Source organism: Bombyx mandarina, chromosome 22 (assembly GCF_030267445.1).
Source record: "Bombyx mandarina strain Sakado chromosome 22, ASM3026744v2".
NCBI classification, from domain to species: domain Eukaryota; kingdom Metazoa; phylum Arthropoda; class Insecta; order Lepidoptera; family Bombycidae; genus Bombyx; species Bombyx mandarina.
The window spans coordinates 14,414,180-14,428,176 of record NC_143228.1 but is presented as its reverse complement, the minus strand read 5'-3'; the positions used below and the strand labels follow the sequence as shown (position 1 = coordinate 14,428,176).

Sequence of the window (13,997 nt, the reverse complement as noted above, 5' to 3'; positions counted from 1 at the left end):
TTAGGGCTATCATAGGTAGGAATAAAAATCTGATTGTAGAAACATCTATATAATTCCGGTTCATTACTAAGCTAGTAAATTCAATGTTTATTTATTTATTTAAACCACTAGTAACGATGCCAAATAGTCTAGGAGAATTTCATTGAATTGAAGTCCATTGAAGTCGATTATTAAAGAGGATTCAACAAGATGAAATTAATGGCACAGGAAGCTAATGCTAATTATTTTTCAGATTTATTTTACTTTAAGTGACTCGTCAATGTAATTTTTCGGAGAGCTCGAAATTTTTAATTCTAGCCACTTTAGCACCGTAATTCGAAAGCCATTTGCGGTAGGAATTGGGCAGCTATCGGAGAATAAAAAATATTCAGCATATGCCTGAATCACGCTACGATATCTTCATGATACATATATATTTACAGACAATGACATTACGACTATCTGTGTTGATTACCACCAAACTAGGTTTATAAGTTTGTCTGTTCAATATATAATTCTCAATCTTATAGATTTGTCATGGATCAAATTAATAATATGTAATGTGTACACGAGATGTTAGCTGTGCCAATTTGCACTTGAAATGTTGTGTTCAAATTTCAAGAGTATTGGAATGATGACTATAAAATCCTTTGTGGTGAATAAGGACTGTGTAAACACTTTTGTGATTTTATCATGTCTTGATATTCTTTTAGTGATACGCACTTTGAATATTGTTTCGAATGTTTTATACATTTCTTAAATATAACTAGTCAGGTCATAAGTATTGTCACACAGTAAAAACTTTTCTTTTAAAATGCTGGCCACAAAAAAGTTTATTGAATTTGAATCTCGAATTGTTCATGAAAATAAAAATGTATACTTTTAGAATTTTACTCATTTTTAAATATGGAGTGGACGCTTAAAGAAGACCATGTTGCAGTTATTGCGTTGCATCGTTGCGGTTACGCGCCAATTCAGATTTTTAACATTCTGAAAAATTTGAATATAACCAAAAGATTCGTTTATCGTACCATCAAACGATGCAATGAAGACTCTAGTGTAGATGACAGGTCAAGAAGTGGTCGCCCTCGGTCTGTTTGGACTCCAGCAGTGATAAAAGCTGTGAAGGCGCGAATTCAAAGAAATCCCAAACGTAAGCAGAAACTGTTGGCCCTTCTGATGGGGTTAAGCAGAACCACGGTGAAAAGGATGTTAAATGAAGACTTAGGGCTTCGGGCATATCGAAGAAAAACAGGACATCGTTTGAATGCTCGTCTAATGGACCTGAGACTGAAGCGATGCCGCGCTTTGTTGAAGCGGTACGCGGGAAAAAAATATCGGGAAATTCTATTATCGGACGAAAAATTTTTTACCGTAGAAGAGAACTACAACAAACAAAATGATAAGGTATACGCACACGGTAGTGAAGAAGCGAGCAACCGTATTCCGCGTGTCCAACGAGGTCATTTTCCATCTCCGCTCATGGTATGGTTGGGAGTGTCTTATTGGGGCTTAACAGAGGTACATTTTTGTGAGAAAGGTGTAAAAACGACTGCAGTTGTGTATTAAAATACAGTCCTGACGAACCTTGTGGAACCTGTTTCTCATAACATGTTCAATAACAGGCACTGGGTATTCCAACAAGATTCGGCGCCAGCTCATAGAGCGAAGAGCACACAAGACTGGCTGGCGGCGCGTGAAATCGACTTCATCCGGCACGAAGACTGGCCCTCCTCCAGTCCAGATTTGAATCCGTTAGATTACAAGATATGGCAACACTTGGAGGAAAAGGCGTGCTAAAAGCCTCATCCCAATTTGGAGTCACTCAAGACATCCTTGTTTAAGGCAGCCGCCGATATTGACATGGACCTCGTTCGTGCTGCGATAGACGACTGGCGGCGCAGATTGAAGGCCTGTATTCAAAATCACGGAGGTCATTTTGAATAAACTTTAGTGTCATAAGAATCTAGGTTTTGTTAAATTCATTTTGGTATATGAATGGTTACATAATGAATAAACTTGCTTCAATTATTTAACATTAAACATGTGACAGAATTTATGACCTGACTAGGTATATTTTATTCACACTTTTGATTGAGAACATATCATATTTCTTCTCTTATCGAAACTTATCTAGCGAGATTTTCCTTTGAAGTGGCTTTCCCACATATTTGAGGATCTGCTCAATGATGACCCAGAGTTGGATTTTTATCTACATAGGCACTATTAGCCTAAGCATTATTAAATGTTTTATACGCAATCACGAATGTCCAAACCTTACAATTCACAAGATCCGCATATCGTTAAATAGGTACCATAAGTAAAATCAGCTAACAAATTTCTTGTGTTCTTTTTCAGAAATTAGAAAAAAAACAAATTTAAAATGCTGATGTCTTCTTCATGACAGCCCTCTGACGTCACGTTAGAAGATAGATAGAGAAGTAAAATGGCACTTTTCAACAACTCGTTTACGAGGACATATAACAGACTATTCATAGAATTAGCTGGTAAGAAATTTATTTAAAATATCTTTTTAGTTTCGATCAGTGTATAATCATGGTGTATCATTGCTCAGTTTAAATTAGTATTTTTTTAAGAAGTAGTAGTACCACATTCATTGCCAATAAAAATCTTTTTTTTTTTATTGCTTAGATGTGTCGACGAGCTCACAGCCCACCTGGTGTTAAGTGGTTACTGGAGCCCATAGTCATTTACCACGTAAATGCGCCTCCCACCTTGAGATATAAGTTCTAAGGTCTCAAGTATACTTACAACGGCTGCCCCACTCTTCAAACCGAAACGCATTACTGCTTCACGGCAGAAATAAGCAGGGCGGTGGAACCTACCCGTGCGGACTCACAATAGATCCTACCACCAGTAAGTATACTTAAAATATAATCGTAAAAACAAATACGCCAATAGCCTGTTTGTTTCGCAGTATGGAGGGTTCCATTAGAAAACTGAAAAAATAACATTTCATTTTACTTTACAGATCCTAGAACGAATGACTGGTTTCTTATTTCGAGTCCGGTTCCTGGATTGACAATTCTCGGCCTCTATCTGTATTTTTCGCTGAAATGGGGTCCAAGGTATATGGCCGATAAGAAACCTTTTCAACTTCAGAAGACTTTAGTCGTGTATAACTTCATACAAGTTATTGTCAGCATTTGGTTATTCAATGAGGTCAGTAAATATAAAATTAAAGGAATAACGTCGTATTTATATATACTAGTGATCCCTTGGTACTCGAAATTCGACTACAATTAATTGAAATTATAAGTCTGTACAGTATTATGATTCTTTTTTCAAAGACTATTATTACACTTACATAAATCTCAAATTTCGCTAAGACTACACTATAGAAAAATATTAATGAAGACAAACAATTTTATTCTCAATTTGACCACAGACGTCAAGAACAAAAGATTGACAATAAATAAATAGTATGCATGCGTGTGTGCGTCAAATACCTGGTAGTGTGTGTAATGTTTTTTTTATTGATTTAATGTATTTTTAGGCATCATTTAAAAAAATATTAGCATTCTGCATTCCTTCCCTATATTCTCTATAAGTGTGGAAAATTATATACTCCTCCGTCCGCGCATATTTCGTAAAAAGGGATACAGTTTTTCCTTCACGTATTATTTTAAAGATATATAAAAATGTTTTAATTTTTTTTAATTTAATAATCATATACATACATGTTATTATTCCTTCTAGTGGACCCATGAAAATTATCCATTTTTGTTATCAATTTTATTTTGATAGTAAATCGAAAATATAATTTAGAATAATTCGAATATTGATATACCTAAATTTGGAAACATAGATTGATCAAATTTTGTCTTGGGCGTCGAGATACAGAGTTCAAAAAGCTAGTTAGCTTGGCATCCAGTGAACAGTTGAAACAGTTATCCAAAAAATTCGGGCCATCTTCGTGAGCAACAAATTAATTATCATTTTTAAATATTATATAATTACATGTTTTAAACTCCTAAATATAATCTGTTGGCCTGTGCGCTTATTCATGCTAGTCTCTACAATAACTGTATAATTTTTTTGGAAACTCAGTTCGTTTTGATTTTCGATAAGTTTATTCTAGCGGGTGTTTTTGTTAAATGTTAATCTATGGACGTCTCATTAAATCGAATGTATGACATCCGATTGCGCACTCAATATTTTACAATAACTAGAGGTCCCGCAGTAGTCGAAATTCGACTATAATTAATTGGAATTGTAAGTTTGTACACTATTATGATTGTATTTTATACTTCTATAATCACGAATTTCGCCAAGACTACACTATAAAAACATTAACAAAGACAAACAATATTTAATCTCAATTTGACAACAGACGTCAAGAACAAAAGTTTGACAATAAATAGTACGCATGCGTGTGTGCGTCAAATACATGGTATGTAGTGTGTGTAATGTTTTCTTTATTGATTTAATGTATATTTTGTGCATTATTGAAAAAAAATATTAGCATTGTGCACTTCTTCTCTATATTCTCTATAAGTGTGGAAAATTACATACTCCTCCGTCCGCGCAATTTTCGTAAAAAGGGATACAAAGTTTTTGCTTCACGTATTAATATATAGATATCTTTAAAGCAATTATTAAGCTATTTTCGATTTAAATCACTACACTACATAGTATAAAACAAAGTCGCTTTCTCTGTCCCTATATCTGTCTGTCCCTATGTATGCTTGAATCTTTAAAACTACGCAACGGATTTTGATACGTTTTTTTTAATAGATAGAGTGATTGAAGAGGAAGGTTTATATGTATAATAGCATCCATTAAATAGTGGAGAAATACTGTTATTTTTGAGGTTTCTAATGTGATGTCGTAAATAATCAATAATAAAATTTCATGTTTCCGAAGCGAAGCGAGGGCGGGTCGCTAGTAAAGTAAAAAAATAAGAAATTTCTTTAAATTTCAGGGCCTTGAAGCAGGATGGTTAAAAAACTACAGTTGGAAATGCCAGCCAGTCGATTTCTCGGACTCACCAGAAGCTATGAGAGTGAGTGACTTTAGTACCAAAATATTTATGCGTTTAAAATTGGGAAGCAATTAATGTATCTATGTTAACAACATTAAGGCGAATTCATTAGCATCCTACTTAAAATATACTGGTGGTAGAGCATTTTGTAAGCCACTTTGGTAGGTACCACAACCCTGCCTATTTCTGCCGTGAAGCAGTAATGCGTTTCGGTTTGAAGGGTGGAGCAGCCGTTGTACTGTAAAAATGGAGACCTCATAACTTATATCTCAAGGTGGGTGGCGGCATTTACGTTATAGATGTCTACGAGCTCTAGTAACCATTTAACACTAGATGGGCCGTGAGCTCGTTCTAAGCAATAATAATAAAATAAAAAAATATCTTCTCTCTTCTTCTAAAATATTATCCATTAAATATATACTAGAGGATGACCGAGCTTCGCTCGGTTTTTTTTTTTAATAACGCCATCTTGTTGTGTCTTTAAAGCGGCTAGTCGCCCTCAATTAAGAAAAATAGTATTATTATTCGCCAATAGATGTCGGGAAGAGTGATTATTGAAAACACGAATACAACAACATTTTCTGAAAATAAATTCAGATTATATACATATATATTAATATACAAGAATTGCTCGTTTAAAGGTATAAGATTATGATCTGCGAACTTATTGGCTTTAATGAATTTCAGGTCGCCCGTGGCGTCTACATATACTTTCTGGCCAAAATGTCTGAGTTATTAGACACGGTGTTCTTCGTCATTAGAAAAAAGGAACGGCAGATCACGTTTCTACACATGTATCATCATACAGTGATGCCGATGATATCATGGGGCGCGACCAAATATTATCCTGGAGGTCACGGCACCCTTATCGGAGTGATCAATTCCTTTGTGCATATAATAATGTACTCTTACTATATGTTGGCGGCTATGGGTCCTCGCTTCCAAAAATATCTGTTTTGGAAACGTTATATCACAACTCTACAAATGGTTAGTATATAAATATTATTAGTATATATTAGTATATAAATAAATATTCATTGATTACTATTGTATATAATGAGTAATTTTTACACGTATCTTTTCTGGCTCTGGAACAATTCTTCCTGTGGTGTTTACGCTGTTACATTTAATTACTCAAATGAGATTTTAAAATAGTCTAGTAGGCAATGATTTGGTTGTGCCACAATGCTACAAAGCGACAATGATACTCAATAGCAATTAAAATATCTGGGTCTATGCTCGAAGACAAAAAAAAACTGAAAATTAAATTATTATTATGAAATACCGGTTAAACTCCACCACGATACGTTAGGTACGTACGTAAAAACAACATCTCGAAATTATTGTGTATATCCTATGAATTAGGTTACGAAGACTGTATTTTCTATAACTCTTAGGAACTTTGTATCAAAATTATTGAGATAAAGATGAAAAGTAGGCGCGTAAGTAATAATTACTTATTAAAAACAAATGAAACCATTCGAATGTGTTTTATCATCATCATCATGATCATCATCATCTCAGCTAAAACCCAGTCCAGCTATAAGTTCTGTTACAAATGAAAATACGCTTTTTTTTTTAAATGAAGTAATGTAATATTATTAAAATGTATACCTACATATTTATTAATGTATTACAACAAAATAAAAAATATATTCTATTCGAAATGGCCAACTTTGGCTTTTATATAGGGTTTTAATCTGTTTGGCCACGAATCTATGGATTTACACACTGTTTCCAAAGGAAATTTCACCACTGCTCACTCAAAGAAATTTTTAGACACTCAATGTCGCTATGTCGTTTAGAGCAGGCCATGTCCTCTAAAATTGAACATAATTTGAAGCCTAAAGGATTGAGATCTTAACTAGATGAGAGCCAGTCTTCAGCTCTTATAAAGTCCGGAACGTTGGTTTCATGCCAGGCTGGCTTGGGTATTTCGTGCCTCGTGATCAGGTGCAGAATCCTGCTAGAAAAGTTTTTATGTAACAGTATTTATGGCCAGACTAGTTAGCTGTCCACCGCTGAGCATAGGTCTGTCCAATCGATCTCCAGAGCGGTCGGTCCGTTACCATTTGCATCCAATGCGACCCAGTGATTTTCACCATTACTTTTTTGTTTTATAGCTTATATGATTTTATAGCAGTGCTGTTGGAATTTATTCAACTTTATTTCGAGCAATCGTGTTCTTATATTCTGTATTTTTTATTTCAGCTCCAATTCTGCATAGCATTTCTCCATTCCGCGCAACTTTTGTTCTACGACTGCGGCTATCCTCGTTGGTCCGTTGTCTTCACTCTACCCAACTCCATTTTCTTCTACTATCTGTTTTACGACTTCTACTACAACGCCTACGGCAAGCCCGGAGAAAAGAAACCCGAAAAAGAAAAGTTGACCAACGGAACAATAATCAAGAACGGTCACGTGAGAAATGACGTTAATAAAATGGCAACGAAAAACGGTATAAAAAAGGACTAAATCTAGTTGTTTTAATTTAAAATCTATTGTAAATATAATATATGAAATTAGTTCAATAGGGTGGTTTGTTGATATCATCAGAGGGTTTTTATATTGTTACAGAAATGGTGTATATAAATATTAGTATTAAGTTTTAATTAGCGTCGTTAAAATTTAATAAAATCAAAATCATTTCCATTGAATAACATCTCATTCTAGAGTGTAGTCCACTAGTAGTAACCTTTGTCTACAATCCATACTTGCCTTAAATTTTAAAAATCAAAAACATCAAAATCGGAATAAAATTCAAAATTGTATTATGTATCAGCATTGGTAGTTAGTGTAGTAATTAAAACACTAGCTTAAACGAAAAAAATCGAACATTATATCATAAAATTGTTGTAAATAAATCATAATTGATTTTCTCGTATGCCTTAATGAGCAAAAAATACTGTCTTCCAGAGCTATATACGATGTTGAAACGTTTTTAAAAAAAAAAGTTAAAACAACATTTAACATAATATATTATCATTAGGTTAAGATAGTTTCTGGAATATACACAAGTTTTAATTGCTGTTGGCTCCAAAGTGTTCAAGCAATAAGTACCAGTATGTGAATGTAAATAAGGCCTTCATTTATGAGTATTATTTAATAATCGCAAATAATGAAAATAGTTTCATAATATTTTTAAATTTTACATTTTTAACATATTATAGTTGAAAATCGTTTAATCTATCGATCCATAAATCCATAAATCTTTTTTATTTTTTTAAACAAGTGATTGTAATCTTCAAATATTTTTGTTACGGTCCATACATAGAAAAATGAATGTTTTTATCACACAAATTGTTCAAATGTGTGTCTTTTTTAAAAAAAGTGTTAAAACTACATTATTTTCGAAATTCTGTTCAGATCACTCTGTTGTTCGTAATAACTTATATTGCCAGTACTTTTTTGGAGTTTACGACATAAATTATTCCTATTCGTACACTCTTGACAGAGTGGTCGTGGTCATGCATCAGTCGGATACGACCTGCTCATGACTCTTGTGGGAAATTAGTGCAGCGGTTTCCCGTTGCCTTCTGTACCAGCATTTTAGGGGGTATTTGAGTCGTCTATTATCAAAGGTGGCAATCTGTGCATTTGGACAAAAAAATGTTATTGATATGTCAATACAGATTGATTTGAATATAATCGTCTCCTTCAAAGAATACGGTTCAAAACCTGCATTAAATAAAGGTTAATAGTTAACCTGTTATTTATCTAAAATGTCGTTCCGTTTTGTGACTGCCAATGGAATACAAAGTCAATAATTCGTTTTTCTGATTTACCAATAATTGTCCAAAAGTCAGATTGCCCGCTTTGATAATAGTCGACTCATTTGATCCCCAAGGTTTCTGACGCCTCTTCCGTACAGGTTGTTCTGACGGGTGTGTATGGTTATACCGCCATGGCTCGGTCGCCATTGCCCCGTTCGTTCTTTAGCAGGGAGCACCACGGCAACCTGTTGGTCGCCGCCGCCATCCGGCGCGTGCAGGTGGGGTTGACAATAGGGCCGGTGAAGATAGCATTCCGATCTCCCCTTACTCCCCCCTTACGACATAAATATCAATTCCATTTTATAGCCCTAGTACATTTTATAGCCCCTATATGTGAGGGGTAGTAATATCGTTGTTCTATTGTTCATTTAAATTGAAAAAATCTACCTTACTATTCGACACTTAAACGGCAAAGTGTATTATTGTATCCAATTGTTGCGCCCTGTATACTACCAGTTAGTAAAATAATTACTAGACATTTTTATATTTTTAATTATGTATGGAGTTAGTGTACCAAAATTTTGGCCAAGACGTCAAAGATATATAATTAATAATAATTAGTTTTTAGAATATTACTTTGTACTCATTCATTTTAATTATTCTTAATTATGTTAGCGTTATCTAACCAAAATGAAGCCTGTCAGAGTTACATAAATTTTCGTAACTTATTTATTGTATACGTATCTGGCAGCATGTGCATTAATTAAATATAATACACATAAAAACGTATAAATATGTAATATTTTATCGGATATATAATTAAAATTAAATAAACGTAAATATGTACATGTTTTTTTTTGTACCGAAAGCCCATAGACATCTACAATATAAATGCCGCCACCTACCTTGAGACATGAGTTCTAAGGCCTCTGTTTTTCCAGTACAACCGATACTCCACCCTTCGAACTGAAACGCATTACTGCTTCACGGCAGAAATAAGCAGGGTGGTGATACCTACCCGTGCGGACTCACGTCAGGTCCTACCACCAGTAAAATACTATATAAATAGAATAACAGTACATATTATTATATGCATATATACTTTCCATGTTATTAAATATGTGTTTACCTTTTGCATGTAATACGTCAAATGATAATCGTACGGAAGAAGATCGACTGTCGTGTATCAGCACTAACACACTTTTATCGAGTTTTCGTTTTCAACAGTATGATTGTACAATCTAAATTACCACGCTTCGATCACTATAGTCTTATACAAGAGAGCGTCTTACCGTGAATCCATAGAATTTAACATCGTGTTTAATCGGGTTGTAAAGGAATGATTAAGACGTAAAATGCAATTAAAAATGTTACGATACACTAATTTAGTTTTATTTGGAAATCAAAGTAAGTTAATTTCTCAACAAAAGATACCTTCTAACAAATTCAACTATCAAATCAAATTTAATTACATTTCATTTTATTTCGTAATTGAGCGCTTGGCCAACCAAATTTAAAACGTTTAGAAGAACGTCACTACTCACTCAGAGATAGTCTGATAGTCCTTAGATCTATCAGATCCAACAACTTTTGCATTAGACGCCTTCAGCTCTAACACTAGGAGCAGGCTTAGGGACCCAGGTAACCGTACTTGTCGAACTCGACAAAGAGTTCGACGTGCAACCTAACCCATGCATCATCGCGATTCCGATGCATTCATTCGCGAAGCAGTTGCTCTTGAGTTATTAGGTCTCCTTCGGAGGCGCTCGGGCAGCTGTTAGCAAATCCCACCCCTTCTGGCTGAGCCTTTGCTCGCCCATCTGTCTTGGTCAAACTGGAAAGGCCTTCGGGCCACGCTTAATCCTTTAATCATAAGAAAAAGATTGTAAGTAGAAGTTTTATTAAGTATCTTGTCTTTCAGAAATGGACGCACAATAACTTTAATAGGCACAATACCTTTAATCCCTTTAATAGGCACAATACCTATAATACTTTTAATAGGCAACGAAAAAATATCTAAGGTTATAACGCACACATCACACATCCCTATTTACTCTACTAGTCGGTCTTGAAGGGGAATGCATGCGGGCGGAGCGGCAGAGACGTCGCCGGGCAACCACATAGTTTTTCAGAAAGCTGTCAGTCGATATAGCACCAATGAAATATATTTTTACATCGTTATACTTAATTATAAAATACACCTTAAACTGGTATTATTTTAATAATTCGTTATAAGTGGCGTCCCAACTAGTGGCCGCGAACCCAGCTTAAACTGGATTTCGTACCGTAGGTATTAAAATCATAGTTCATTGTGTGTGCTAGAAAGAATGTTCTAGAAGATGCCGCCACGCAAAGTACGTACAGGTGCAGTGAGTGATAATCAGTCCAGCTCGGAAGATGAAGCCGCAAGACCTTCGTCAGTACTTATGTCTGGGGACCAGTTGACCTCATTCCTTGCCGCCTTCGCGAAAACTCAGGCGGAAATGAATCGGCAACTCTTCGAATCCCTCATGACATCGTACGCGAGAGGTAGCTCAGGTGCACCCCCTGAAGTTTCCGACGCTGCGATAGCATCCTCACCGACACCCACGTCTTTAACCAGTAAGTCCGGCAACATGGCTAAGTGTACGTCGCGCTTCGATGGTCAGAGCCGTGACCCTGAAGTTATAGAAGCATTCATCGACTCAGTGGAGATTTTTAAAGAGTGTGCGTCGATCAGCGATGATCTTGCATTGCGAGGACTGCCTATGCTGCTGCACGGTGAAGCTGCAGTATGGTGGCGAGGGGTCCGGACCGAAGTGTCTTCATGGCCCGAAGCTGTCAAGAGACTACGATGTATGTATGGTATTCCACGTCCAGCCTACAAGATTTTCCGTAACATATTCGCTGTCGAGCAAAACGAAGAGCTCGCGGATTCATTTATTATTAAAATAAGGGCTATGATGTCGACATTACCATACGTATTACCCGAACAAGTGAAGTTGGACATGATATACGGCTTATTGGATAGGCGTATTCGAAAACGTTTGTCACGAGATGCGGTGTCCAGTATTGAATCCCTGATAGATAAAGCGCGAGCTATTGAAGAATCGCTCATGGAAAATGCTACTATGAGCATAAAGTCAACGTCGTCGCCGCGTGTGCAATCGACATGCTATCCGGCGGCCAGCTCGCGAAGTTCACGCGTCGTCACATCGGATGGTGCGACTTTAGCGGGAAGCATCGGGCCTGCGTCTCCGGCGCATCCTGGATTACTGCCACAGAGTACCGCGGTAGCTCAGCGGTCATGGGTGCAGTCTCCGCAGCGTTCATCGTCGTCTTCGACTCCAATCAGTGCCGATAAAAATAATTCCGAGGTTAAAGTGAAAAGTGAGATAAATGATAAAAAGTTATTTTGTGTTTATTGTAAGTGTCGTGGTCATACACGTGATTCGTGTCCTAAGAACTCTAGAAAGTCAAATGATAGTAATAAGTCTAGCTTGTTTTGCTATGGTTGTGGTGAAAAGGGTTATATTCGAGCAAATTGTCCAAAATGTAAAGAAAGTGTTTCGACATGCGATGTTATTTATCAAAATACGTCACAATCACAACATAATGTATTCCATTCACTTGATACCATTTGTAATGTTCAATGTAATGATACTAATGTTATTGTTGCTCAGGGTAGACCTATTTTAAATATCGAGATTTGTGGGTATCCCGGTACAGCGCTTATTGATACTGCCGCTCGGCGTAGTATCGCGGGTTCAACCTTGTACTCACTTTTGTTACGTTTAGGTATTAAATTTAATTCACAAGAAATGTCAGTGAAGCTTGCTGATGGTAGCATACGTACTGATATTGTTAAGTTAACGTGTGTAAATGTAAATTGTATGTCTAGGTGTATACCTGTAGAATTTGTTGTATTCCCTAACGCGTCAAATAACGAGACACTCTTAGGCATCGATTTTATTACAAAATTTGAGCTGGTCTTGAATTTTTCTACTATGACATGGTGGACAGCTGATCGACCTCGGGTCATTCACCCTCTGCTAACAGAAAGTACACGCAGGATGGTTCAGTGCGCCTCTGTCAACCTATTGAGGCAGGATGAGGGCACTTTGTTGACACAAGAGGAACGCTCCAGCTTAGAAAATCTTCTTGATGAGTATTCTGATATTTTTGACAAAGTCGGAGAGCCAACGCCCTTTGCTGAACATCATATCGATACGGGTGACCACGCCCCTATTGCTGTACCACCCTACCGAGTCACGCCCGCGAAGAAGGAGATTATTCGCGCGGAACTCGATCAGATGTTAAAAGACGGAATCATCGAAGAGTGCGAGTCTGCCTGGTCTGCACCAACCGTTCTGGTACCAAAGGCTAATGGTGGGTATAGGTTTTGTGTAGACTATCGTCGGCTTAATGCTGTCACAAAGGGTGATGCGTATCCTATGCCACGCATTGACGAGCTGCTGCAGTCAACTAAAAAAGGCTGCGTGATGAGTTCCTGTGACCTTCGAAGTGGTTACTGGCAGTGCAGTATCAAGGATCAGGATAAAACGGCCTTTGTCACACCGTTCGGTATGTATCGTTTCAAGCGTATGCCATTTGGACTAAAGAATGCGCCAGCTACGTTCCAGAGACTTATAGATAGATTTCGATCGGGATCCTCGCTTAAGGACGTTACCGTATTAGCCTATTTTGATGATATATTGGTAATCTCAGATTCATACCAACGCCACCTTTCAGATCTTCGTGCAGTATTCGACCGTCTCCGCTTGTTTAAGCTTCGAGCTAATCGAGACAAGTGCGTCTTTGCTAGAGAAAAGGTCAAGTATTTGGGTCACGTGATCTCTCAGGAGGGTATATCTCCGGATGAAGGCAAGGTACGCGCGGTATTAGATATGAAGGAGCCTAAGTGTCTTCAGCACTTACGCACTTTTCTTCAAACGTGTTCCTGGTTTCGCAAATTTATACCGGACTTTGCAAAGGTAGCTGAACCACTCACACGCTTGACTAAGAAATCGTATGTTTGGGAATGGAGTTTGGAGCAAAGTAAGGCGTTTGAATCTCTTAAGAAGTTGTTGACCACATCTCCTATTTTAGTACAAGCGGATTACACTAAGCCGTTTTTACTGAGGACAGACTCTAGTAACTATGCTTTGGGTGCTGCTCTACTGCAGGGGGAGTCGTCCCATGATGAACATCCAATAGAGTATGCTAGTCGTTTGCTTACCACAGCCGAACAAAATTATTCTACTACTGAGAGAGAGGCTCTCGCGGTAGTTTGGGCTGTCGAGCGATTCCGTGGTTACATT

The 13,997-nt window shown here is 36.9% G+C and overlaps 1 protein-coding gene across 2 annotated transcripts in view; it reads left to right on the top strand.

The window, feature by feature from the left end:
- The window catches only part of sit (stuck in traffic), a 43,749-nt gene extending 33,672 nt beyond the window's left edge, over positions 1-10,077 (top strand). For both annotated transcript variants that reach the window (XM_089736742.1, XM_028170555.2), the window contains exons 2-6: positions 2,338-2,486; positions 2,972-3,162; positions 4,925-5,005; positions 5,672-5,971; positions 7,196-10,077. In XM_089736742.1, the coding sequence (XP_089592868.1) occupies positions 2,426-2,486; positions 2,972-3,162; positions 4,925-5,005; positions 5,672-5,971; positions 7,196-7,459 (897 nt within the window). In that variant the 5' untranslated portion in view covers positions 2,338-2,425 and the 3' untranslated portion in view covers positions 7,460-10,077. The remainder of the gene's footprint in view (positions 1-2,337; positions 2,487-2,971; positions 3,163-4,924; positions 5,006-5,671; positions 5,972-7,195) is intronic.
- The last annotated feature ends 3,920 nt before the right edge of the window (positions 10,078-13,997 follow it).